At 43.3% G+C, this 26,705-nt stretch overlaps 1 protein-coding gene across 2 annotated transcripts in view; it reads left to right on the forward strand.

Moving 5' to 3' along the window:
• Positions 1-26,705, forward strand: part of ADCK1 (aarF domain containing kinase 1) — a 78,216-nt gene that overhangs the window by 44,762 nt on the left and 6,749 nt on the right. For both annotated transcript variants that reach the window (XM_030452376.1, XM_030452377.1), the window contains exons 5-8: positions 7,308-7,466; positions 11,352-11,510; positions 15,240-15,356; positions 26,485-26,634. In XM_030452376.1, coding sequence (XP_030308236.1) covers positions 7,308-7,466; positions 11,352-11,510; positions 15,240-15,356; positions 26,485-26,634 — 585 coding nt within the window. The remainder of the gene's footprint in view (positions 1-7,307; positions 7,467-11,351; positions 11,511-15,239; positions 15,357-26,484; positions 26,635-26,705) is intronic.

The raw sequence follows: 26,705 nt of genomic DNA on the forward strand, positions 1-26,705 counted from the left end.
CACAAAATGTTAAGGGTCAAAAGGGATCTTGAGGGATCTTCGAGTCCAACCTCCTTGCCAGAGCAGAACCACCTTGTGCAGGTCATACAGGAATGCATCCAGGTGGGTTTTGAATGTCTCCAGAGGAGACTCCACAACCTCACTGGGAAGACTGTTCCAGTGCTCTGTCACCCTCACAGTGAAAAAGCTTTTCCTTATGTTTACACAGAACCTCCTATATTCCAGCTTGTACCTTTTGACTCTTGTCCTCTCAGTGGACATTACTGAGAAGAGGCTGGGTCCATCCTTATGACTCTTGCCCTTTATATATTTATAAACATTAATGAGGTCACCCCCAGTCTCCTCCAAACTAAAGAGACTCAGCTCCGTCAGCCTTTCCTCATGATGGAGATGTTCCACTTTGTGGCTCTGCACTGGACTCTTTCAGGCAGTTCCCTGTCTTCACCTACTTCCTTGTCTTGATCAGGTGGCCTGTAGCAGACAGCACAACATTATCACCCATGCTAGGCTGCCCCTTAATTTGCACCCACAAACTCTCAGTTCACTCCTTATCCATCCCTCCATTAACACAATGCTGTTGTTAATGGAGCTCTGTTGTATCATAGCCTGTGATGAGTAGCCTGTAGGCAAGAAGCTTAAGTTAATCCTGTGTTTCCTATTCAGCCCCTTCTGAAATAGCAGGACATCTCATAGATTGCTATCTCCAAATACAAAATGAAGACCTTGGGAGCAATTACAGTATACAGTGATAAGAAAAGGAGATTTTCTTTGAAATTGTGGTTAAGGTTTTGAATGTTTCAGTTTGCATTGCTTTTTGGTGATAAGAGTATAGCATCATCCCAGTTGAGCCCTTTTTTATGAATTATTTTGAGTAGCTGTGGTTGATGAAGCTACAGAGCATAGCAAAATATCTGGAGATGGTCTCTATCTGAGATGGTCTCAGCTCCTGCTGCATGTTCCCCAGATGTGCCAGACTCTGGCAGAGTCCCCTGATATGGGCACATTTACACTCAGTCCTGGCATATTTACTGTACTTTTGGTAAAAGAAGTAATTTAATTGGCTGAAAGTTACATGGCAGATATTTCATAAAGATGCACTGTTACCAGAGCTCAGTTTACTTCCAGCTATGCTTCCCCAAGCCCCTTTGTACTTTCAGAAATTTACAGGAACTATCAGGAACTTTCTAGGCTTTCAAATAGCAGCTGAGTCCCAAGCTACAGTAGGTGAAATGATTCCTACATTGTCCATTGTGCTGTCATAGAGACTGGTCAGTCTGGTGAGAAGAGCTTCTGAAGAACATAAGGATGAATATACAGACCAAAAGTTGAAGCCCAACACTGCCTCTAAGTCTATCCAGTGCTGGTAAGAGATAAAGGCTATAAAAGCATGGCAGGAATACAGTGAAGCTTTACCTGGTATGATCTTCCCACTTGCAGTAATCTTATAATTAGAGGTCTCCTGAGGCAGAGATTGTTTAACTTGGTATTTAATAACTTGTGATGGATTTTCTTCATTGACTTAACTACCCACCTGGACTTCCAGTATACATAAAATCCTGTGGCAAAGAGTTCCACTGCTTAATTGTTGTGGGGAAAAATACTTCTTTTTGCTTGTTTTAATCCTGCCATCTGGTAATCTTGTGTGCTAATTGACAATTTGCTGCTCTTGAGTTATGTGGAGTGAACGAGCATTCCCAATCCCATTCTGTGTGACAGAAGTGATTTTATAGAGCTCTATGACATTCCCTCCTCATTGTGTCTTTCCAGACTGAGGAGTCCTTTGAAGCCCTGGGAAATATTTGAAGGCAGTTTTGAAATGCTTTGGTGAAGTACTCTCTTCCCCTGGGAAATGCTGAGCATTTGAAAGTCTCCTTACTGACACCACCTGTACTGGACTAGTTCAGCTCTTGCAGAGTTGAGGAAATGTTCTTTGTAAGTGGTTGCACTCTGCTGGAAATGTTCTGAATAGGAACTGTAATGCAAAATATTCTTAGTTAGACCCCATATTGGCCTCATTCTGGTTGCACCATGGTGGAAGGGGTTTAGCAGGCCAGCTAAACAGAGCTGGGCTGTTTAGACACTTGTTAGTGGTCCTGCAGTCCCCTGCACCTGCTGACATGTTGCCACTGTTCATCTGATGTGGTTATGTCTTGAGTTAGTGCGGTGCTGTTTTGGAAGCAGAGGGGCCACATGGGTGGCTCCTGTGAGAAGCTGCTGGAAGCTCCCCCAGTTCCAGTCCTGGTCCCACCTCTGGCCAAGGACAAGCAGATATGGGAAGCTGGATTTGCCTCTGCAAGTAACATATTCAAGAGAGGGAAAACAAAATGGCAAAAATACAAAAAGACTTGCAGAGCAGTGGAGGAGGTGAGAACAAGGAATGCTAGAGAAAAGACACCAAGGTGAGGAAGGAGGGGAAGAAAGTACCCGAGCAGAAATTTCCCTGCAGCCTATGGTGAGATGGCAGGCTGTCCTCTGCAACCCACGGAGGAGCATGGTGGAGCAGTCCCTGAAGGAGCTCAGTGGAATAGCTCCTGAAGTGTCACAGATGGGCAGATGTGGACCTGCAGCCATGAAAGGACCCTGTGCCGGGGAAGGTGACTGTTTCCAAAGCACATCATGTATCTTTGACAGATAGATACAGCCCACACTGGACCAGTCTGTTTCTGAGGGACTGCACCTGGTGGGAGGGACTCATGTTGGAGGGGTTCGTAAAGAACTATCCCTTGAGAGGGGAACTGCACACTGGAGCCGGGAAGGCTGTGAGGAGTCCTCCCCCTGAAGAGGAAGGAGTGGCAGAAACACCGTTTGGTGAACTGACCCTAAACCCTCACTGCCCATCCCCTGTGCTGCTGAGGGGCTGGCAGGAGTGAAATGATCCAGGCCAGGGAAGAAGGAAGAGGTGGTGGGAAGGTATTAAGATCTGGTTATATTTTTCTCTTTCTCTTGGTAGATAAAATCACGTTTTTTCCTACCAAGTTGAGTTTGCTTGGTTTTTTGCCTGTTACTGTAATTGGGAAGTGAAAAACCTCCCTATCCTTGTCTCAATTAATGAGCCTTTAGGTGGATTTTCTCCTCCCTGTCCCACAGTGGGGATGGGAGGTCGGCAAGCAGAGCCTTGGTGGGTACTGGCTGGGCCTAACCCATGGCAGGTCACTATGGCAGAGCACAGCCACCAGATCCTGCTTGGGATGATGGTACATAGTGCTGGGCCAGGGAGTGGTTCCACAAATTCCAGGGGTTCCTAGCTTCTGCTCTAGTGTACCTCGTTAGCAGCTTTTCTGGAGAGTGAAGTGAACATACTCCTAGTGGAGCTGGTGGGTTGAAACCAGGCTGTAGTATCTGATCATTTGCTGCAGCACATGGATATAAAAAGGTTGGGATTATGAGGCACTGTATTTCAAAAGAAATTAGCTAGCAAGACATGCACATTTAACATTTATGGTTTGGAGATTAAGACATCAGGCTGGAGCTTGGGATATTTGGGTTAAATCCCAGCTCTGTCAAAGACTTCTCAGAACATGCTGGGCAGGTCATGTAAGGTAATACTTTCAGAAAGGACTTGGGATTTGGGAGCTGAAATCCAATTGACTTCCAGTAACTTCCTAAGGGTTTAAGGATAGGATTCACATAAAATACTGAGGCATTTTGATGCTCAGCATTGCAGCATGAGCTGGTGTGTGCCACAGACATTGGGCAGAGTGCTCCATGCTTTGGGAAGGCACTTCAGCATGTGAGGAGGTCTGTAGGTAACAGCTGGGGACTCCTGGAAACCACGAGTTTGTGCAGCTCCTGTGGTGGCCGTGCCTCTTGTGCAATGGTGCTCTGGGCTTAATGGTCTGTAGGTGCAACCCCAGCACAAATCCATAGTAATAAGTGTCTAAGAAGATAGATCCTGTAAGAGCTTTTATATCAGTTTCCTAAGGTATGAATACTGTTACATGAAAAGATTTTGCGTATTTAAAATTGAAGAAGCTTCATTCTTCAGAATTAAACAGTCAGGAGCTGTGTTTCCAGCCAGGAAGTATGGGGACACATGGATTTGCTAGCTGAGCATGTACCCGATGGGGAGCTGGCTGTGCAGAAGGCAGGTGAGGGAAACCACTGTGTGCAGGGACACTGCTCACCCGTACAGCTGTAAACCTGCAACTGGCTGACCTGCTCCTTTGAAAGAGCCCTAAAGTTCCTTTTCTCACTTTTAAAACTTTATTAAACCTGTCTGGAAACTATGCTTGTTTTATCTCCTGCCAGGATTACAGATAGTAACAACCATTTTGATAAGGCCCTTCGAGACCAGCTGTGGCCTGAAAAAAGCTTTAGAGTTCCTAAAGTACCGTGGCAGGTGGGCTCTGAGACTGTCCCAGGCCTTTGCTTGCTAATTATCTATCCTGAAAATTATGGTTAGGGTTTTTGTTAAGGGTACTTATTAGCTGGATGCTTGTGAGCAATAAGAGCCTGCAGCCTGCTCCAAGAACTCCCTGCTTGCATGAAATGGGTGCAGCCATCTTCCCTTGGGAAGCACCCAGCTTCCCTGCAGGCAGTGTGGGAGCCTGGCTCACTTCTCAGCTTCCATGTTATACAGCCTCTCACTTTCTTTTGCCTGGCTGGGACACAGCCTGCATCAGCTGCCTCTAGCAAGCTGCAAAAGGACAATTTCATAATGAATGAGGGTGATTTGCTAAGTAGGGGGTCCTGGAGCCCAGCCTTAATTGTGCTGCTGCTTTATCTCAGCCTCACACCTGCTCATGTAATGGCCCGGCTGTGACCGACTCCCTCCCCCACGTGCATGCTCTACCCCTCTGCTCCTGGAGGAGCCATCAATTCTGTAGCTTTTTTGCAGTCAGTCGCCTTGCTGCCCTTGCCTGCAGCCTGTGGGTGTGCACAAATTCACTCCTGAATTGCAGCAGGACTAGTGGGCTGGCTTTAACACACATGACTGCTGACTTGGCTTCCATGCCCTAAGTGAGTTTTTATATTAAATCCTTCTGCCAAAAAGAACTCCTAGGGACAGCTCTCTTCAAATGATGTTTTATTAGAAAACTTAGTGACACAAGAATATTGTATATATTATTTCTGCCAGAGGGATTATGTGCAGGGTTTTTTTTCCCTGTATGCATTTGATACTTGTGAAAATGGTTGGATTGACAGTGCAGGCAATTAAAAGCTTTTGAAATCCACAGCAGATGGAATTTTATCCAATTTATATGTATTTTTACTATAAGTGTACCTTACTGAGTTCAAGACAGTGAACTCTTAATTCTGTGCTTCAACTTTTGGAGGATCTTACCACCCTTAGGACAGCTAGAGGAGTAATACTGGCTGCTACTCTGTAAAGGGATCATCCTTTTAATGTGATGATGTAGAGTAGAAAGATGGTTGAAGAAAGCCCCAGATCAACCACAGTAATTCTCTGCTTGCATTTTTTTTTTCCTTATGGGATCTTGTAGTCCAACATGCTCCTGGCCACTTTAAGTCTCTTCCCCTTAACAGGTCTTCTCTTCATCTGATAGATAAACTTCACATAAAGGTGAAAGTCCTTGTGTCTTGAACATCTTCCCTCAGCTCTTATCATGTAGGTACTTCTTTCTTTATCCTAATCTGAAACAAGAATCTCAAAATCCTGAAGTGAAAAAGAAAAAAATGAGCCAGGGGAAAGAGAAAAAAACCTTTTTTCTCTTGAGATGTGAATGTCAATAGGTTTGAATTATGGACCTGCTGTAATTAAAAAACACATAACTAGCTGTTTTTAAATGCAGCTGTTTTACTTAATTGATTTTGCCACCAGGACCAAGGGGAATTAATTAAATAAATAAAATGCACCTTCCTAGTGAATTACTGGAGGCAGCTGAGTCTCTGTTGGAATCTAATTGCTGCAAATGCTCCAATTTGTTGCTAGTGTTAGTTTTCTGTGGAAGGGACTAGAAGAGAAGAGGTAGGGTGGTGTGGGAGGGGGCTCATTCCCTGGCAGCTGCAGGAGGGAACAGGCTGCTCCTTGTATTTTTCTTCCTTGTCAGCAAAAAGAATATTCCTTTAACAGTTTGCATAACGACTTTGCTTAGAAGGTCTTTATTCATATTTAATTACTAGCTTGCTACAGTTCCCATCTTTAATTACCTTTTTAAAAAGCAGGTTATAAAAATGCACTGACATTCTTTCTTTTTTGCTACTGCATAAATTAAAGGCTTCTCAGCTGCTCACCTGAAACCAGTCCAGCTCACGGGAAGTGTGGGACAGGTTTCCTTTTCTGACTGCTTGATAGCTTTTCTGCACCTTGCTCTACAGAGCAGGATAGAAACCCTCAACTATTAGTACATGAACTAGCTCTGGAACTGAAGTGACATAGCCATGTTGGCTATCCCTCTGGGCTAATTAACAGTGTGGAGGGGCCTGGCTAGTCAGCCAGGCTGATATCGTGCTGCCATGGTAGTAGCGTTTCCAGTGCCCAGGCTGCCTGTGGATCTCTAGCAGGGCACTGTATGCAGGGCAGATGGGCCTTTGTCCATCTCTTATTACCTCATCCATGTCTGTCTAGGTTTTTGCTTCCTGGACATCCCCCCGCTAAATCTGATTCTTCATCTGCAACTTCCCTTGTAGTCTAGTCCTGAGTTTTACAGCCAGAGCTGCTAATAATTTCCTCTCCTGCCCACAGAGTGCTTTGCTGTCCCCACCTGGTGCTTTCTCTGATCTGAGAGCACTGGTTATGTTTATTGGTAGCATGAGAAAGACCATCACATAAAACAGGTTCTCAGGCCAAGTCAACAGAGGTGCAATCTGCAATTTTTGTTACTGCTGTGAATCTGGGCCTTACCACTGTTCCTGGTCTTTCACCAAGGATGCTAGCTGACACTGCTGTAATGCATGGGAACACAAACTGGCAAGTTTCAGAGGGTGATGGTGAGTGCCATTATTTGCATATCACAGAGCATATATTATATATAAGTGGCTAAAGATACACCGTGTTTGGCATCTGTACCCAGTAACAACCAAGGATGCTGCCCACAGTAGCTCCAATCCATTTTCAGGACAGGCTGGAGGAGAGGCTCTCACCTGCTGCCTGGCCACTCCATGAAATGCACCACTGGACCTCAGCCACAGGTCTATAGGCAGAATATCTCCATGGCACTTCTGCACTTGGCTGGCTTCATGGGGAGGCTGAGCAATGACAAGACTTGGACAGGGGACAGAAGAAAGAAGAAGAAAGGTCTGAGCTACTCCAGCTTTGGCACCCACTGTCTCTGGCCTTGGGCAGGGCTTTCCTTACGATAGTTTCCGGCATCCCAAGCTGATGCAACTTTCTTTTCTCTTGACAGATAAAAGAGCTCTTTGTGAGTTTTGAAGACACTCCCTTGGGAGCAGCATCACTAGCCCAGGTGCACAAGGCAGTACTGCAAGATGGGAGAACGGTGGCAGTGAAAATCCAGCACCCAAAGGTCCAAGCTCAGAGCTCCAAGGATATTTTGCTCATGGAGGTAAAACTACCTGTTGATTTTGTCTTACAGAGCAATTGGCACTGAAATGTGTGGGCGGCACATTCACCCATGGCGTAAGTAGGTATAACACTATCCTTTAGCTTTGAAACCTCCACAGAGATAGATGCTATCTGATGGGAATAATACAGAAAGGTGATTGTATAGCTGGAGAGACTGAACAAGAGGAGAAGAGTGAAGGGCAGAAGTAGAAGACAGGTGAACATGAATGACATCAGAGTAAGTCCATATGAGATTTAAAAATGAGAGAGTGAGTCCTGAAGCTTCTCTTCAGCTTGTGTGCCCATTATTAATTGGTTGATTAAACTAGTCTCAGTTACCCTTGCAGTCAGGGCTGTGTGGCCAAGGAAAAATAATTCTCTCTGGTTAGCATGTTTTTTTCAGTTAAATTCCAGTGTGGATTCAACAGTTGCTGAGGTTACTGTGATTCAGTTTTGGTTTTTGATCAGCTTCTTAATGCTGAGCTGCTTCATGCTGGAAATAAAAACACTGAAATATGGAGAGGGTCACCTAACAGGGGCAGACACACAAATGAGGGATTCAACTAGGAAAAAGTTTCAATGCCTTCCTCCTGTTCCTCTCTTGAGTGATGGGTGCCATTCATGTTCCCAGTGCAATGGTGTAGCTTCTCTTAAGCTTCTAAGTTGAGCTCACTGAAAGGAGGAACTTGAAAAAAAACTGTAGCACTGCCCTGCATTGCAGTAGTCAAAGATGGCAGTGGTATGGTAGGGAACAGGGAATGGACACAGGGCTGAGGTGGAGGAGAGGGGAAGGATTAGATCTGTAAATGGTAGCACTAAAGCTTTTAACTGTCCTAATAAGCCTACACCTGTACATATAGTACGGTAACATGCACATCCATCAGCAGACAGGTATGTCCATGGGACTAAAGAGGGGAAAATTAAGCTGGGGGGCTCTGAAGAGTGTTTAGAGGGCACTGGTGATGCAATATCACACACAGTTCTCCATCACAGGAGATCAGGAATTGAAGATCTTGCCAGTACCCTCTCACAGGAGCACATGACTGAAGCTTCTTTAGGCAACTAAAGCACCCTGTTTTGAGCAATCCTGGCTAGTCTGCAAAGAATCACAGCTGCTTCCAGCTGGAGCACATTATTTTGCAGCTGAATATTTATTTTTAACTTGTAGCGTAAGAAATTTTTCATTTCAATAAAGATATATCCCAGTAAGATGTGCTGTGCTTCTTTCAGTGCTGGTTTGAGAACAGGAACTGTCTGAACCGGCTTTGGCTCCAGCTGGAGATTTGGATTTGGTTCAGGTCCTGTCCAGGACTGACTGCTGTGGTCTGCCCAATGAGTTTGCTTTTGTGAGTCATCAGATGCACAACCGTTCTCAGAGGGGGCTTATGGCATCCCCCTCCTGCCCAGGACAAGATGGCAGAAACTAAGCAGTCAAGGGAGAAGAATGAGCTGGTAGTGAAAGACTCTGAGACCAGGGCAATAAGATTGTTGTCTATGAATGAGCCAAGACCTAGATCCACCTCAGGCCACTTGGCCCTTTTAACAGTGGGAATCTCACAGAAAATCCCCCCTCACACTGTTGTTGTGATTGCTGTTTATACTGGTAAAAGACATTTGAACAAATAATTTTATGGTTCCTGTCTTTCCTGGTTTTAGACTAATCCTCCTAGGAAAGTTGAAACTAAAACGGTGTATTTCCTTCAGGCAATTTAGTATTGCCCTTCTTCTACAGACAGTATAGTTTGCCATCCTTGAGATCTCTTGTGTACAGCTATGGAAAAGTATCTCACAACATGACACATTTGGTCTTGGTTTTAAAGGGTCTCTGGTGGAGTGTTGGTTTACATGCATTGTTATTCCTTGTGTGGGTATGTTTTTGTGTAGGCTGCACTTTAAGACAGATTATGTGCACTAAGGTTCTGGTCCTTTAAGCATCAGAGAGACTGGATGTGGCACTCAGTGCCATGATCTAGTAACTGCAGCAGTAGTGGATTAAGGGTTGGACTTGATGATCTCTGAGGTCCCTTCCAACCCAGCCAATTCTATGATTCTATGATATTGCAGCTAGGTAGAAGGCCAATTTAAAGATTGATTGAGATGGTCTTTAAAATTTAGACTGGTGGGAAGGATTCTGAATGGGAAAAGCTAGATGGAAAATTCCTAAATTCATTTGAGGTTTCATAGCATCAGTGCTTCCTCTTTAAAAATCAGTACAGCATCTGATTAATCCAGAGAGAGATACCTCATTGCTCTTCTTATATTGATACTTATTTCAAGACAGTATGTTAGAGACATGCCAGAAAAGGGACAGCCAAATAATTGCTAAGTATGTCCCTACTGATGGTCAGGTTCACATATTGATTCAAAAGAGCATTTAAAGAAAGCAAAAAACAATGCATGAATTTTCTCACATCAGGCACCAATGAAATAAACCTGCAATTCCTATAAAGTTTATGTACATGTTCATGAAGATTGCTGGTTACATTTCATTTGGGTGACATAAATTTGAAAGGATTTATGCCTCCAGATATAACAGCAGAAAAATCATTCAATAGTGTCTGGAACCTGGTGATTACATTTTTAAAGGAACATTGAGTTTGGAACTGACGTTTAGATAAGAGAAGTAGAGACAAGGGTGGAGAGCAAACGTTTTCACACAGTTGAACAGGGACGGTGATGGTTCATAAATTTATTTCTTGTCATACCTTTCAATGATGGCAGCTTTCTATGTGTGCTTTAAAAGTTCCTCCTGCAGTGCAGGAATTCCCACCTCAACAGTGGAGATTAGAAGGTGAAACTGTCTAGGAACACACACTGACAAGTCTGTTTTCATTTTCAGATGGATGTACACAACAAGTAAGATAAAGACAGCAAAGTGGATTGCATTTTTATGTTTTATTGTTTTATGATTCAGGTAGGAGAATTATAGAACTCAAATTTTAGGACTCAAAAAAAAAAAATAAATTACCCAAATTATTCTCCTTAAGATGTGGTCCAAATTGTCAGCCTGTGTAAATTTGTGATGCTGGTTGAGAAACTGGCCCTTCCTTTGAACTGAAAGCATGTTTGGCTGCTGTGCAGCTTTGGTTATGCCATCCAATCACATAATCTTGATTTCCTTCAGGAAGGACTGCCTATCACTCACACCTTAAATGTTGCTTTAAGCAGATATTTCCAGGAACCTTTTGGTTGGGCTGTTCAAGGCCCTGTGCAGCTATCTAATCCCTTTAAGAAGAAGAGGATGCTGAGTGGTGGATATATGATACTTAAAAAGCTCACCCCCAGCATTGCAGAAGATGGCTGTGACACTGAGGAGCAGTTCGCCCTCTGACCCCCATCAGAAGTGTCCTTTAAAGATCTGTATCCAAACGTCACTGTTTTCTCTGAACTGCCCAGTGGATTTTTTGTGCTAGCAAAATTCTTGCTTAGCAGTGGAGGTAACATAGAGATGGTAAGTCTTGCTTTAGATCTTTCTCTTCTACATTAAGAGCTGTTTGAATGAAGCTTAACAGTGACTTGTAGAACCATAGGACTCAAAAGAGAGTTGCTCCTGGGCCCTGCCCTTGGCAAGATCTGGCCATGTGGTCTTTTCTTCTAGGCTTTGTTCTTCTAGGAAGCAGGCATCTGGGCTCTGTTTGGTGTCTGTGCCATCATCTAACTCCTAAATGTACTTGTGTTGAAGGGAAAGCCAAAATTTGTTGGCTTTGTGAAGGCATGACATGATGTGTTGTGTTATGACACTGCAGGAACCCTATAATCACTTGGGGTGTAGGTTGGGTTTTTTGGTCTGTAAGCTCAATTGAATTATCCTGTCAAAACAGCATTGTGTGTAGCTGCATGCTTTTGGAGCCAGAATGCAGCTGATTATCTGTGTCCTTGTTCTCAGGTTCTCCTCTTGGTTGTAAAGCAGATCTTTCCAGATTTTGAGTTCATGTGGCTGGTGGAAGAAGCCAAGAAGAATTTGCCTCTAGAGCTGGATTTCCTCAATGAAGGTAGAAATGCTGAGAAGGTTGCTAATATGCTCAAGAACTTTGACTTCCTGAAGGTGAGGGAGCACATATTTCTGTATGTTTGTTCATTAATAGTTTCATTTTGGGTATCTTGTGCATCTCATTCAAATCTGGAGGAACCATGCAGAGGGAGAATGGAGATGGAGTTGAATCCCTCTGTGATGTTCATCCTAGATTGCTTTGCTGATAAAACCCAGAAACTGCTCTGAGACATGCTTCAGTTTAAGAAGGATGTAGAGGTCCTGGAACAGGTCCAAAGGAGGGCAACCAGGCTGGTGAAGGGACTCGAGCACAGGCCCTATGAGGAGAGGCTGAGAGAGCTGGGGCTGTTCAGCCTGAAGAAGAGGAGGCTCAGGGGAGACCTCATTGCTGTCTACAACTACCTGAAAGGAGGCTGTAGCGAGGTGGGAACTGGACTCTTTTCACAGACGACCTTCAACAAGACAAGAGGACACAGTCTTAAGTTGTGCCAGGGGAGGTTTAGGTTAGATATTAGAAAGAATTTCTTCACGGAGAGGGTGATTAGGCTATGGAATGGACTGCCCGGTGAGGTGGTAGATTCTCCGTCCCTGGAGACATTTAAAAAAAGACTGGATGTGGCACTCAGTGCCATGGTCTAGCAACTGCTCCGGTGGGTCAAGGGTTGGACTAGATGATCTCTGAGGTCCCTTCCAACACGGCTAATTCTATGATTCTATGATTCCTTGTCTGTTTCGTACTGTAGGCACCATATATTGGATGAGTAGTGGCTTGGAGCCAGCAGTCTCTGGAGCCTACTACTCATTTTCCCAGATACTATTTCTGAACTTGTCCAGAGCCAAGTGAATTTGCCCTTCTTTACTGGGCCATGTGGTGACACCTTTTCCTAGGCTTTGTTTCTACTGAGGTAAAGAAATGGACATAAAACAGAAAATCTAGATCGAAACTGATGATGTCAAGTAGGACTGAGAACACAGTGTATCTCAGGAGGAAGCATGTTTGCATGAGTCTGTCATCCTGCAAAAAAGTATATTCTCACTGTGGAATTGAGCATACATCCTTCATACACACCCATGGCTAGTGCATTCATGCTATCTTCATACACAGACTCAGCTGTACCCATATTGTGCTCCTCCCCACTGACACTCTGACCCCACCTTCCCTGCTACACTCTTACTAAGGTCACACACCAATGTACACCCAGGGACGTACACATCTCATTCTAGGAAAGACCTAAGCTCACATCTTCAAACTAACAATTGCACTAATCTTTTGCTGACAAACAAGAGGCTCAGGCCTCTACCATAAATATTCTGGAAATTCACAAGTATGATCAAGTACACACAGTGCTGTGGGCACAGTCACTGATGCAATTGCATTTGCACATATGCAAAGACAGCAAAAAACACACTTTCCTTAGGACTGTCCTGCATACATATACACATCAAAATGAGTTTTTCACCTCCTGATTATGCAGAAGTCCCAAGATGGAAGTGACAGGTGTCTGAAATGAGGTGAGCATGTTAGACTTTACAGGCATATGCATCCATTTTTTTCCTTGCTTTCTCCATGCAAGGGCTGCAATTCATTGTCACCCGACTCCAGATTTGGGGCAGTCCTTTCAGAGCTCAATGTCAGCAGTGGCTTTCCCATAGACACAGACAGCTAAAAGCCACCAGGGCTACAGAAGGTCAAAGGCCAATGATTTTGCTGAGTGGGCGCTTATCAGAAGTGCTGCACCTTGGAGAGCTGTATCCGCTGCGGCTGTAACTAGGAGACTGTGAAGTAAATCCCCATGGAGACGGCCAATCACCCCCTTGCTGGGTTAAGGAGCTATCATGATATCAATATGTGTAACAATAACTAATGTCTTGAGATGGCCAAATAATGGATTCTCCTGTCTGACCTGCCAATTCAGAGATGTATTCGTCACCCAAAGGCAACAGAAGAATTGGGTTCCTGTAGCATTAATTTTCCTATTTAAGCTAGAAAGCTGAGAAGTAGATTTTGTGCTGTGAACCAGTCTGAGCTTTTAAAGCCAGAGATAAATTGTTTCCATGCACTAGCATTACAGCCAAACATCTGTGAGTAATTAAAAAAATTCATTGCAGAATTTGACTGTGAATGACAGAGACATCTCTGAGAGCATGGATAGTGCTTTGCAAGACCAATGACTTGCCCCTGTGAATCCTGAGATGAGAATAAGAGTAATAAAAAAAGGATCTAGGGCAGCAGGGATCAGTGAGCTAGATGGGCTGAGGAACTGTTAGTTTTGGAGTTGGTTTGCTTTCTCATCAATCTAACAACAAAGAATGGTCCTACAGATAATATGGGAAAGCTCAGTGTAACTGCATCCCTCTTGCCTATAGTGGGTCTCTGGCATCAAGGCTAACATGCAAAGTATGCCAGAAGTGTTGGACAGTGGAACTGAGGGACACTGGAATTCCTCAGCAAAGGAGTCTTTGATCTAAAGTGGCCCATCTATGGTAAGTTAGAAGTGGATGACATTGGGAAAATGGTCTCTGTAGGACAGGAACAGTGAGGCAGGCAGATAATTTATGAGGGCCTGAGACACTTTCAGTAGTTACATGCAGAGTATAATACAAATGCTTCTTGTTCAGGAATTATTATGAACTACATTTGTCTGGCTTATTCCCCTGGCTTTGGTCACACTACAGGGACAGCGCTTCTAACCTCTTCCTGTCCTGCCCTGAGATGCTGGACCCTCTCAGTGTGTGAGTCCCAAGTCCAAATCTGAGTTGGGTGGTTGAGGAGAGAGGCTGCACAGCTGGATCTCTCTTTATGGGATCCAAAATGTGTACCACTGTGCTGGGACACAGTAGTGGGAATGGCTGAAGTTCCCTTTTATCTTTGGTAAAATACTTGTGTGGCTTCACCCATGTGCAAGGGCAAATCTGACCAGCTTGGGAGACAGGTCAGCACAGTGACATGAGGAATATCTACAAGGAACTTCAGGAAAAGAACTTCTGACAGTAGTGACTCAAGTGTGGAAAGAATTCCACTGAGGAGAGAGGCTGGGAAAACAGGAGCCAAGGGAGCAATGCCTGCGTCACTGCCTCCCTGGGTGACACTGGGGCTCTTACTGGTACCTCACTCAGCTTGATTTACTGCACATTGAATGAAGTGCTTCAATGTTTTACACTTGTTACTGTGTCAGGTTGGGAATAAGATAGTTAAGGGTCTCCCAGGGTTTCTGTGACAAGCCCCTTATTTGTGAACACTTGATTTTTTTTCCCAGTTCAATTGCAGATGGCCTGAATATGCAGGGTGTGTCAGCTTAAAGGCATTTTTGTTCCAAGGGATATTATGGATATACAATTTATGATGATGGCTTATCGTTTTTAGAGCTACATAAGTGGACCCTGTGTGTAGCAAATGAGATGCAGTTCCTTTTTAAAAGAGCTGAGTGGATTATTCAGAAACTTGCAATAGGTACTAGTAAACTGACCAGCTAGTGGAGCTGCAGAGCAGATAAGAAAGCCCAGACATCCCTAGACATCTGTGGGAGGTTGTCAAAATCTTGTAGAGTCTGGCCAGAAATGTTGCATGAGGACAGATCCTGCTGTCATTGAATTGGTGTGTTTTCCTTGCTCACATTGCTGCTGTTTTGAGGAAGAAGCTGGTAGATGGATTTACGTTCTGTCTGCTTGGGGAAAAAAAAAAGTCCTCACTTCAGCCTCTTCCATTTTTCTGGGTTGTTTGTGATATATTCTCCTTGCTGTCCCAGCCTGTTGTTTGAGTTAACCCATCTGTTCCTGTTTCAGGTCCCCAGGATCTACTGGGAGCTCTCAACGAGGCGTGTCCTTCTCATGGAGTTCATGGAAGGGGGACAGGTGAACGACAGGGCCTACATGGAGAGGAATGGCATCAATGTCAATGAGGTAGTTTCTCAGCCATCTCTGAATTCAGCCTGGTGGGCAAAGCAAAACTGATGTTGACATCAGTTGATGTTGATGCAAAATGGAGGCTGACGTCATAGGAGAGGGCAGAAAAGGGAGCAGATACAAATGTAAACAAGAGCAGCCACTCTGAGAGATCTCAGGTTTTGTGCTTCTGGGAGAAGTACGTAGCCCCTTTTAGGGACCACTCTCCTGTAGGCTGCATAGCTAGAGATCTTTAAGGAGACAGATACTGAAAGGTGACTATGCTCTTCTAGTACATACTTCTATGATTTGTTCCAAGATGGCAGTTCCTGTTTACCTAAAGGAACAACTTCAGCTTCTGATTCTTTTTGTCTGTTTTATTCCTCTCTTTCTTCTGCATTAACTTTCTCCTGGGCGAAAGCATGGGATGTAGCTTTTATATCTCAAAAGCTATCACGTTATGCATGGGATATAAATCATATCCCATATTTTATATGATCATAGTTATTAGAGAGCTGGACCTTCAGCTGTGGTGCTTTGCATAATATTCTGACATGGATTGTTTTTTTCTGCTTTTCAAAATCTCCCTTTTTCTTCTGGATGCAAGTTTTCTTTTTTGCTTCTTGGTCCTACATTACAGTGTGGTTTTGCAGTCCTTGTTAAACAGCTGCCAGATTCCATCCCTGCAGAGGGGATTTACTCATTTCCCCATGAGTAAAATAGTTTGCATGTGTGGCATAAAGTTGGGAGAGCACTTTGGATTCTCTGCGTTGGAGAGATTCTTGAAGAAAAAAGGTATTCCCAGAAGGACTGAGAAGATGCTGGTGGAAAGGGTTTTGAGCATTGGGCGTGTGTGAAGCCACTCCTCCCATTCAGTGAGTGCTGAAGTGCTGCTTCTTTGCCTTTTCTCTTGTATCTTATCAAGCCTCAAAGGTGCACTTGGTCAACTAGATATCAAAGGACTATCAGCATAAAATTTATTGCACTTAATCTGTCCATCCACTTACTTCTGAAATCTGAATGCTTCCTTTCTCTGCTTTTCATTCTCTCTATTCCCTTGCCATCCATGGCAAAGTTCATGTGTCATCAGTTACAGACATGCCAAAGACCTCTTAAGGGAAGGGAAATATGAGTTTGGTATGCTCCACAAGGAGACAATATTACATGTATTTTCTCAGCTGCTTCCTTAAGTCAACATACATCTCTTTTTCTGCCTAAAGAGCTCAGACAAATTATAGGTAGAGGATTGAGTAACCTGCTTCTTTCTTTGCCTGTTTCTCGTTGCCTCTTCCTCTGCTCTTCCACTCCTCAGAGGTCAATGAGCTATTTTTGAGTAACCTCTGCAGGCAGAAAAGGCAGGTACCTTTTTAAAAGTAGATCTTGAGACTGTATTTCTATTGTAATTGTGATGAACAAGCCAAGGTCAATGGGTAATAGTGAACAATGCTCTCCTCCTTGCAAGATGTCTGGCCCATTTTCATTCAAGGGACTTTTTAAATGACCACAACCTCACCTGTAGATAGCGCAGTCTCTCTTCTTTCATGTATCCTTCAAGAAGAATTTGGAGTATTTGGGTCAGTGGTTTTCCTCCATCAGAGGATCATAGAGGTTATTTTCAGTTTCTCAGAGGTAGACACAATTCTCTGTGTTTATTTTGTGCTGATGATATTTCTATGTATTTACAAAGGTAAGTAAGTGTCTCAATGATGTATCTGGTCTGCACAGAGCATCATAGTGTGACTCTTGAGAACATGGCAGCTCATGGCCGTTGCCATCAAGAGTGATTTTAAAAGCCTCGTCCATGGCAGATGGCAGAGTCTGCTCCATTCACTTGAATAAGTCAACTGGTCAAAAGCAAGAGAGTTATTTCTTTGACTGAGTTTATTTTATCCTTTTCTTCTGCTATAAAAGCAGAGGTTAGATCTAGCTCACAGTACTCAGACACAACAGCAAATATTCTTGAGTCCTGAAATAGGCAGTCAGAGAGGCCTGTTTTGATGCATTAGCAGGAGAACTCTTGAGCAATATGTACATTCAGATTTTGAGCTGGGATTCCTCACAGTTCTGGGACAGTAGATCCAGTGACATCTAGGTAGCTAGCATAGTGTAGCTCCCTGGGACTTTGGTTATATCTTTGAATTTTCTCAATCTGCTGGACTTGGCAAAGTTGTCTGGAGAAACTCAGAAAAAAACATTCATTTCAATCTTTTCCGTAGCTTTCTTCATCCAGTCAGGGTGGAAAATTCAATGACTTCACCCTTTCAGTGGGATATTTTTTTGCCAGTACATACCAAAATAAAGTAGAGAATAAGCTAATTTCAGTTTTTCTAACTTGCAGAGCTTTTTACTTGTGATAGTCAAAATTTATGCTTTTGGGAAGGTCATTTTATGGTATCTTGGCACAACAAGTTCCATGCAGCAGTGAAACCATGTATTTTACTGATTCTGAGCTGGTCTTTAAGCAATGGCTAAGATGTAATTTTTAGAAAGTTTTGAACAGACCTCTACTACTGCAAAGTATAAACCTCAGAGGTTTCTGGCAGTCGTCATGTGTGGGATGTTACTTGGTTCAGTGTTAGGACTGAGTTTCTACAAACTCTCTCAGTTCCTGTGCTGAGCTGTTCTTTTTAGCTTTTATCCCCCTGCCCTTCCCCTCCCCTGCCTTCCTCCCCAATTCATAATTAATTTTTACTGCTTGCCTATAAAGCAACAATAGAAAAGAGGAAGTACTGAGCCTGTCAGAATCATGTGATGGGGAACGAGGTCTGCTATTATGGCCACAGTAAGATGAGGTAGGTGCAGGGCATATCTCAGACTTCTTTGCCAAGGTGCAGCAGATGGGGACATCTATGACCAAGGTTCATTACGAGCTGCTGCTTTTCATGCCCTGGGTGGGGAACTGCATGATGCTGAAGTGAGCAAAAAGTAACAGATGCTGAAAGGAGCATGAGGAGCAGGTGGCAACCCATGTTTCAAAAATATGACATGGTTTATGATTTATAAGGAGTTCTGGCTTTCAAGAGATGCATTAGCTTCCCTATGAATCACCTCAATCTATCTATCAACCTCTCTGTCATCTTACTCCATTTTGTTTTACTGGTTGGAAGGAGTCTTCACTAAGCAGGATTTCTCTTGTGTGACAATGCAGCCTTGAAAAGCAAGCTGAGCCTCTCTCCTCTAAATGGAAAGGATCCCTGAGGTGAAAGCTCCCTTCAAACCAGGTTACTGACATTTACTTAATACCGTCTGTAGCAGGATTATCATTAAAGCTGCCCAAAAGCACATTAATCTCTCTGGATCCATCCAAGCGCTGGATTGTAATGGCATTTAATCAGAGAAGGCTTTGATTTCTAAAGACAAGTGCAAACACTGAAATATCTGCCTGTGGAACAGTTACTTATTCATGTGCAAGTGTAGCTGGGGATGAGCATACAGCTAAGATACTGACAGTGGGAGGGAAGCCTGGAGAGGGGAGTTACCAAGAAATGAGCTGGCATGAACTTTGAGGGAAGATCAGGAAACTGGGCTGTTCCTGTTTCAAGACACAAGTCCATTTACAGCCTTGATTTGGAAGATACATTTGGGATATTCGGGAAACTTAGATCGAGGAGCTCTCAAGATATTTGTATCTTGTGTTTATATATTTGTATATATTGTGTGCAGGAAGGAAGGAAGGATCCTGGACTTTTAATAGCTTTAATAGCATAAATGTTTCTTTTACACCCATTCTGATTTTACCTGATCCATTTAGAGAAACTGTGTATACAATTCTTAACATTATCACTGACCTGCTGTGTGGGTCCTCCCTGTTCATGCTTGTGGATGTTCCTCCAGTTGCCATACAGGCTGCTGTATTGGCAGCTGTGGGACTTACAGATGCTCTTGTGGAATGTGCTGTATTGCCTCCACCTAACCAAGTAGCTCAAGTAGCCAAGTAGAGAGTCCTCCAAGATCGCCCTGTCTTAGACTTGAGTCAGGGAAAGGAAACAATGCTGTGTACTTCAGCTCACCGGGAGCCTGGTCATGAGCTGTGGATGATTCAGAAGTCATGAGAGTGTTTTGTCCAGCTGACAAGTGAAAGCAAACAGCTAAGGTACTTAAGATGAGATACCGTGAGCAGTTATTGCCATCTGTCAACCCATCCTACTGTGGCTTTTTGCTTCCTTCTGTTACTAAATGGGTATTGCACTAAAATTGTATCTCCAAGCTCGATAAAGAGCCCAGCTACCTTCTCATGGTTGACAGCTTTGCCACTAGAAATATGCTTGAAGTGTGGGATTTACCCTTCTGCCAAGAGTCAGGAGCTTCTGTCTTGTAGTTGCTAAAATTTAAGTGGGATTTCCCAGGGGAAATCCCTTTGTCAGCACAAGTGTGGAAACCTCTCACGTCTCAAGTATTTGTGCTTAGAACACTCAAAAGGAAATGGAGCATGGAGGTGAACACTTTCAGGGGCTATTCTTGCCGTCAAGCTATTCTTGCTCTTTGCACCTTCTGATTTAGTCTGGGGAGAAGTGTCTTTGCAGATTCTTCCACATTTTGCCTTGTCTGAATCTTAATGAAAATTCACAAGGCACTGTTAAGCAAGGATAGTGACCTTCAGCATTTCCAGCTTCTGAACCAGGTGCAAAGACATCTGGTAAAAGTTAAATTGTGCACAAACCCATTTCTACTCAAAGTTGGTCTCAAGCATCCGTGTCAATTAATTGCTTACATCTCAGCTAGATGCTTTACATTAAATCCAAGGAAATATGGCTACCTTTAAAGCCAAGGGCAAATGATCCCCGTGCTCATTTTGGGTCTGACAAAGACTCAAGAAGCAATTAAATAAACATCTTGTCTTCTCTGTCTCTGTCCTTTTGAGATCTGTATAAACCTATCAAGTTGGTCCTTCAGTTCCCTGGGTATATGAGTTCAGAATACTTCTTCTCTTTTAAATTCCATGGAAGATGAGGCATTGAGCAGGAAAATAATTTCCTTAGTCCCAGCAGAGAGTATGTCGCATGCTAGGAGTACACTCCAGGAGTCCCGAAACCTATTTCTGTATCTTAATGACATCATGTGTGTCCAGACATCACCTTGCTGTGATGGTGTATCAGCGCATAGCAGTAGTAATGCATTACAGAGCAATGTGTTCTGATCCTCCCAACTGGATCACAGAGGGCACAGTGTGAAATCAGATCTCTTGTGTGTCACCATCCTTATCTGCTATGGACAAGGGACATTTCAGAGCAGAGACAAAGAGTGGGCTCCAAATTTTGGCTGTTCTCCATCGGGCCCTTTGCTGATTTGACACCAGTTTAATTGGGCAGGATTGCCCTAGCAGGATTAAGAAAAACCTTAGATGATGGTTGTAATGACAATGAAAGAAAGAAAAAACTCGATACAATCTTCAATCCAATTAACCTTCGATTAAAGTTCCAAAATCAATGCTATTATTTTGGCCTGAGGAGGTAATATTGAGCCCTGAGAAATGAGCTGCACAATGACCTTTAGTTTTAATGAGATCAGTAGAAGTTAGTGTCACCATCTCTTAAAATAACTGACAAATATTACAGCCAAATTAAGGCCAGACACTAGTATCTGCTCCTGATCTTAAGAGACAGTCACAGATAGAGGTAGGACAGGAAAGGATGACTATCAAGCAGTTTCATCTGGGTCATATCAGGGGCAGATGGTGGGATCAGCTCTACAGGACCATGTCACAAGATTTTTTTCTTTGCCTTTCTTTTTCATGTCAGTTGGAGTCAGGATGACTTCAGCTTGTTCACAAGGCCAGGAAAGTATCAGTGATTTTCCCTGGATAACTGAAGTCTGTTTTGTTACAGAGCAGCTACCTATGAACATGATCTATGTGCCATCTTTTTACTTTAGAAGTATTCATAGGCTCAATTTCCATGCATTCTTTCCTTTCTGAGAGGTTTCTTGATAACTATTCTGTATTGGTGTTTGTAAAGATACTAATTTGTGATGGACTTTCCAGTGGTTTTTTACTGTCAGGTTGCTCTGTCATCTGTGTGTGCTGCTAAGAGGAGAGTTGCCTGCGGGGGCTGATGCATGCCCTGGAGTTTGCTGCTCTGGGACTGTATACAAGGGAATGTAATATGAGTTCATCAAAAGTACCTCCTAGTGGATCACGTGAGGGTAACAAGTTGTCTAGGCTTTCAAAAGTGATGGCAGCAACAGTTTGCAGATGTGTATGTATACAAGAAGAAATATATCACTGCTGCTACCAATACTACAGCTTGGGATACTCTGAATTCAGTTACAGAAATGCAGTTAAGTGTACTTGGTAAAATACTTAGTACACTGGATATGAGTCATTTAACTGGAAAATGTGGGGATTCACAGGGACATTGCAAAATAGGTAAGAAGCTGCTAAAGGCAATGGTGGAGAGAAATTACCTTAATGCAGTTTTGTGAGGTTTGCTTTTCAAACACATTTAATAAATTAAGTGATAGCCTCAACATGAACAAAACTGTGTGAAGAAGGTTCTATCATTGTAGAGGAAGACTGTAGTAGCAATAGCACTTGGTGACCTTCAGGACTGAAGTGATAAAAAGGGATAAAAATGAGCAATACCAAGTGAAAAGCCATACGCTTAAAAACTAGTAAGAAGAGTCTCTTAAATATGCTGGGAGTTCATCAGAGGGAAGTGCAATATTAGAATTAATTTATCTGTATTTGTCAATTGCAGGTAAGAGTGTGTTTCCAGTGCAGTGTGACTGTGTAAAAGGCATGGTGACTCGTAGGACATATCAGACAAAGGAGCATCTTGTAGCAATGGGACAGTATTTAGACTGTATTTATGCTGATAATTATCTCACTGGTGAAAATACTGGAGTAGTAAATACTTGAGAGTTAAAACTCTACTGTTATATTAGCTAAGGAAATGGTTGAAACTGGACATCATTAAAATTAGGCTGAGATTTAAAAAAAAGGTTCTGATCATCTAAAGAATGAATTTCTGGAACAGCCTCCAAAGTCATGCTTTCTGTCTTATTTACCAGTGAACTTGGCCAGTTTATAGACACTATGTGATACTGTACAATAACGGTCTTCAATGTCTGCACTGCATTCTTTTCTTCTGTATTGGCTTATACCTCACATAGGTTGGTTTGTGACATGTAGCATCCTAACCATATTCAGTACCTAAAATGAACTTCATACGCTTAGTTTCGTGAGGAGTCACTCCAACTCTGGCTGTTACACGTGTATCTGTCACTCTCTTGTTTTTGCTCAGAGCTAACTCTCCCCTTTGTTGTCTGCAGTCTGCTTATTTCTCAGCTACAGTTTTTTTCAAAATGAAAACATTGGCCTGAAAGTGTGCAATTCGCTTGACACAGTGTCATGGTCATGTCACCTACTGTGGCAATGGCAGGTTGCTATCTGCATTGGCTGGTGAGGAATGAGGCTCACTTGGAGGTTGTAGTCATCATGTTCTGCTGCAATACAGACAAATGGAACTTCTTTTGGGCAATATCACACCTTCTAGTAACATGCAAGGACATGCCTCTGGCAAAGCCAGAGTCTGGTGACAACCTGACATAACCAAGCTCAGCTCTGCTTGCTGACTAGCATAGCTTTTTTTCCTATGTGTTATGTATGCCTCAGTTATGCCATTCTCGATTACACCCCCTTCTGCTTAGTTGTATTTCTTGTAGCACATCCAGTGCTACAAGTGCTCCTGCTTCCTTCCTATTCAAACCTTCTAATATCAGTATACTGCCCCTCCTCTGCCATTTCTTAGCCAGCTTTGGAATCTTCAAATCTTTTCATCTTTTTCCAAAGTAAATTCCTTCTGCATCCTGCTCATTTAATTGCTTTCTCTGAACTCTGTGTAGTCCGAATCTCTGTTAATGAAGCATCTGGGAGTGAATTCAGGATTCAAAGGGTGATTATTGTTTTTGTACAGTATGCAACAGAACAATGCTGGGGGACCCTGGTAATAAAAAGGACCTTGTTGTGTTGGATGGAAAGGAATGATGACCTCTCTGTGTACTAACAAAAAGCCTGTGTGTTTACTTTGATCTTTGTTTCTGTAAATCACTGAAACCCTTTGTCTCATTTGCAAGACACAGCCTTCACCCCAAGGTCTTACACAGCCTAACTGCATGCTGGATCCCCCCTTCTCCTGAGTAAAGATTTTTACACATTTGTTTTCTCATTTCACCTAATGTGTTCTTCCAAAGTGAATGTGTTATTTATCTAGTGACTTTCTCAATAGGGGTAGAATAAAGGCCCATAGTGGTGGGGCACAGTACTTGAGAGTTAAGGTATATAAAGGTTTCATTGTTTTCTCTTAAACTTTCTCCCTAGAAATGTGAATTCATTTTGTCTGAATTATAATCATAGATTCCTATTCACGTATCACACTCTAAGCCCTAAAAACATAACCTTCCTTTTTTTTTTTTGCTTAGAATTCAACAGTATTGGTGCTTTCTTTCTTATTTTTTCCCCTATTTTAGAGGTATGTCAACAGACAAAAATATGCAAAAATACTTTAGTGTATAGGACAGGTCTGTCTCCTACACTGTATAATTTTTTTCCCCAAAGTAAAAACTTTCTATGTTCTTGTATCGTAAATCCCTGTAACATATCTTCTGTATGCTATAACTAAATTATGCAGAATGTGTTCCTCTGTCTTAAGGAAATCATAAAGTCTAGTTTCAATGAATTAACTCATTGAAGGTGCTCAAGGAAGAGGTAAATATTAAGTACAGCAGGGTAAGGAGAGAAGATAGGGAAACTGGTGAAGATTATCTTGTATGCATGAACCAGCTTGTGAGTCTGAACAGGACTGTGACCTCTCTGTTTTTATGGTAAGATGGGAAGATGAATCCCAAGTTGCTTTTGTGCTGAATTGTGGGCTTGCAAAAGGCTATGACCACAGATCTGTTTAGTAACCTGTCTGCTGATGGTGATTCAGGAGAGAAGACCTTCCCTGGACTTGGAACGTAACGCCATTCCATAAGATGCTGTTATGAGGGTGGCGTGGGTAACTTGGTGAGAGGTATTTTTGCAGGATCTGAGGATATTTGAGATTTGAAGTGACATCAACAAGTCTCTTTTCAAACCTTATTCTAAGGCAGGGTCAGCTATGAAGTCAGACCAGCTTATTCAGCATTTTGTCCAGTCAGATCTTTAAAACCTCTAAGGATCAAGGTTGCACAACCTCTGGGCAACTTGTTTCACTACTTGACTTTCCAACCTATGGTATTAATGCAGTACAGAAGGAGAATCTGCAGTCTTTGAAACAGCCTATACTCCAGTGCCATAAATTACTAACTTTCTATGCATTAGCTATGACCAGCCAACAGGTTTGCAGAATTACCAGCCCTTTTCTGGACTTGTTTTAGATGGATTTGAGAGATCACATTGTGCCCTAGACTGTGCCCAGGTCTTTATCTTCATTAATTCTGTGCACTTTCAAGTTCCCAGAGGGAAAACAGCTGAGGTAGAGAGGGCAAAATGCGGTTTGCTTGGTGTGTGCACAGGTGTTGTGATGCTGTGATCAGTCATGATGTCCAAGGCCATTCCTCCTGGTGTGCAGGTCCCTGGTACGTTGTGTCAATGAATGACTGGCTTAAAAGAGACTGTCTGGCACATTACTGAATGATAGAATCATAGAATCATCAAGGTTGGAAAATACCTCTAAAATCTTTTCTCTCTCTAAGAGTCCAACTGGGCTGTCAGCAAGTGCTACTCTGCTTTTTAAGGAGGTCACAGCACACCTCACATTTTGATCCTACCCAGTTTTAGAGCTTATTGACCTGGAAGGTCTATAAGGGTCACTTGACTGCCCCAGTGATCTCTGCTGGTGATTCAGAAAGGAAACCTCATTCCCCTCAGTCAGTACTTACAATAGTAGCTGTGTAGCTTTAGGGGAGCTGCCACATGGAGGACCTCAGGGCTGAATCACCTGTGTGGGTGATTCAGCATGGGGGCAGCATTCTCCATGATTCAGCAGTGGCTCCAGGTCCTAGTTAAGGGACAGAGGGCTGTACCAGCTGGTCCTACAACTGTCTCTGCTGGTATGCTGTAGGAAGGGTTCCCATTCTTCATCTGTAGTTACTTGGGTACTGTGCATAACAAACCTCAGAGGTGGCCACATTTCAGAGGTGGGTAAAACAAGCCCTTCCCTGGCTATCTGATTTGCTTTAAGATGAGCTGTTGTTAGTATATCTATTACCTTTTCTATCAGCTCTGCTCATGGGGACAGCTGCCTGTTTGCCAGTTATGCTTTGTGTCTGGGGACGTGCTTTGAATAATTTGTAACGATTGTCTTGTAATTGCTTGTTCATCACTCTGCTATGGAGCACTGTGCTGCTCTCTGATGGCAGGAAGGGCTGGTGGTGGGATGTCTGGGTGAGGCTGCTGTGTTAGTGTGTGGTGAGGGACTGATCCCAGGCCCTGTGGATGTTTGCTTGCTCCTAGGAGGTTTTTAATTTTAATAGCATCTCTTGGTGATAAGGGGCAGTGGCATGGAGGTTCACAGTGGTGACAGGCTGATTTAAAGAGCTTTTCTGTGCTGCTTCATATTCACAAACACTGCATATCAGATTAGCATGGATCTGAGAAAAGGAAGGGAGAAAGTAGGGGACAGTATGAAGGAGAGAGGGGAGAAGGAACCCATGTTCATTCTGGTAAGCAGATGGACAAGCTGAATCTCTTCCCACCATTTCTCTGCTGAGTCCTGCTGCTGTCCATTGATGAAAACATGTGAGTCGTCCTTCAAGTGGTCTCTCACCCACCCCAGCAGTTCTTTCCATGACTTCCTTCTAAAGTCTAATTGGTTCCTATCTGCTGTCTCACTTTCCTCCTCATTACAAAAAACCCCATTCCTACCCACAGGTATTTGCTCTTTTTTATACCAGATAAGTGTTCTTAAATAACCACGGACCCTACAAACACCTTCATGGTTCCCTCTGCACGGATCCTGCCCTGGATGCTCTGGGTCTCCCTGTGAAAGATGCCAGCAGCCACCCTATGCATTTATCAGTGTGAGGAGCTTCAAGACTCCTGCTGCATGGGGACATTGGCACATACCAGACCCTCATTCCCTGCAGTGCTGCCATGCAGGCACCCCTCCTTGACAGGCACCCTGCTGTGGGTGGCAGTGTGTGACCATCTCCTGTCTCCTCACAGATATCTCGAAACCTGGGGAAGCTCTACAGTGAAATGATTTTTGTGAATGGCTTTGTGCACTGTGACCCACACCCAGGCAATGTTCTAGTGAAGAAATGCCCAGCCTCTGGCAAGGCCCACATTATTCTCCTGGACCATGGGCTTTACCAGGTATGTAGCTAGGGCCTTGTGAGAATGCCTCTGGGCATCAGGCTGAAAAAACATACCCCAGCTGGAGCCCT

This window comes from Calypte anna, chromosome 5A (assembly GCF_003957555.1).
Source record: "Calypte anna isolate BGI_N300 chromosome 5A, bCalAnn1_v1.p, whole genome shotgun sequence".
Lineage (NCBI taxonomy): Eukaryota > Metazoa > Chordata > Aves > Apodiformes > Trochilidae > Calypte > Calypte anna.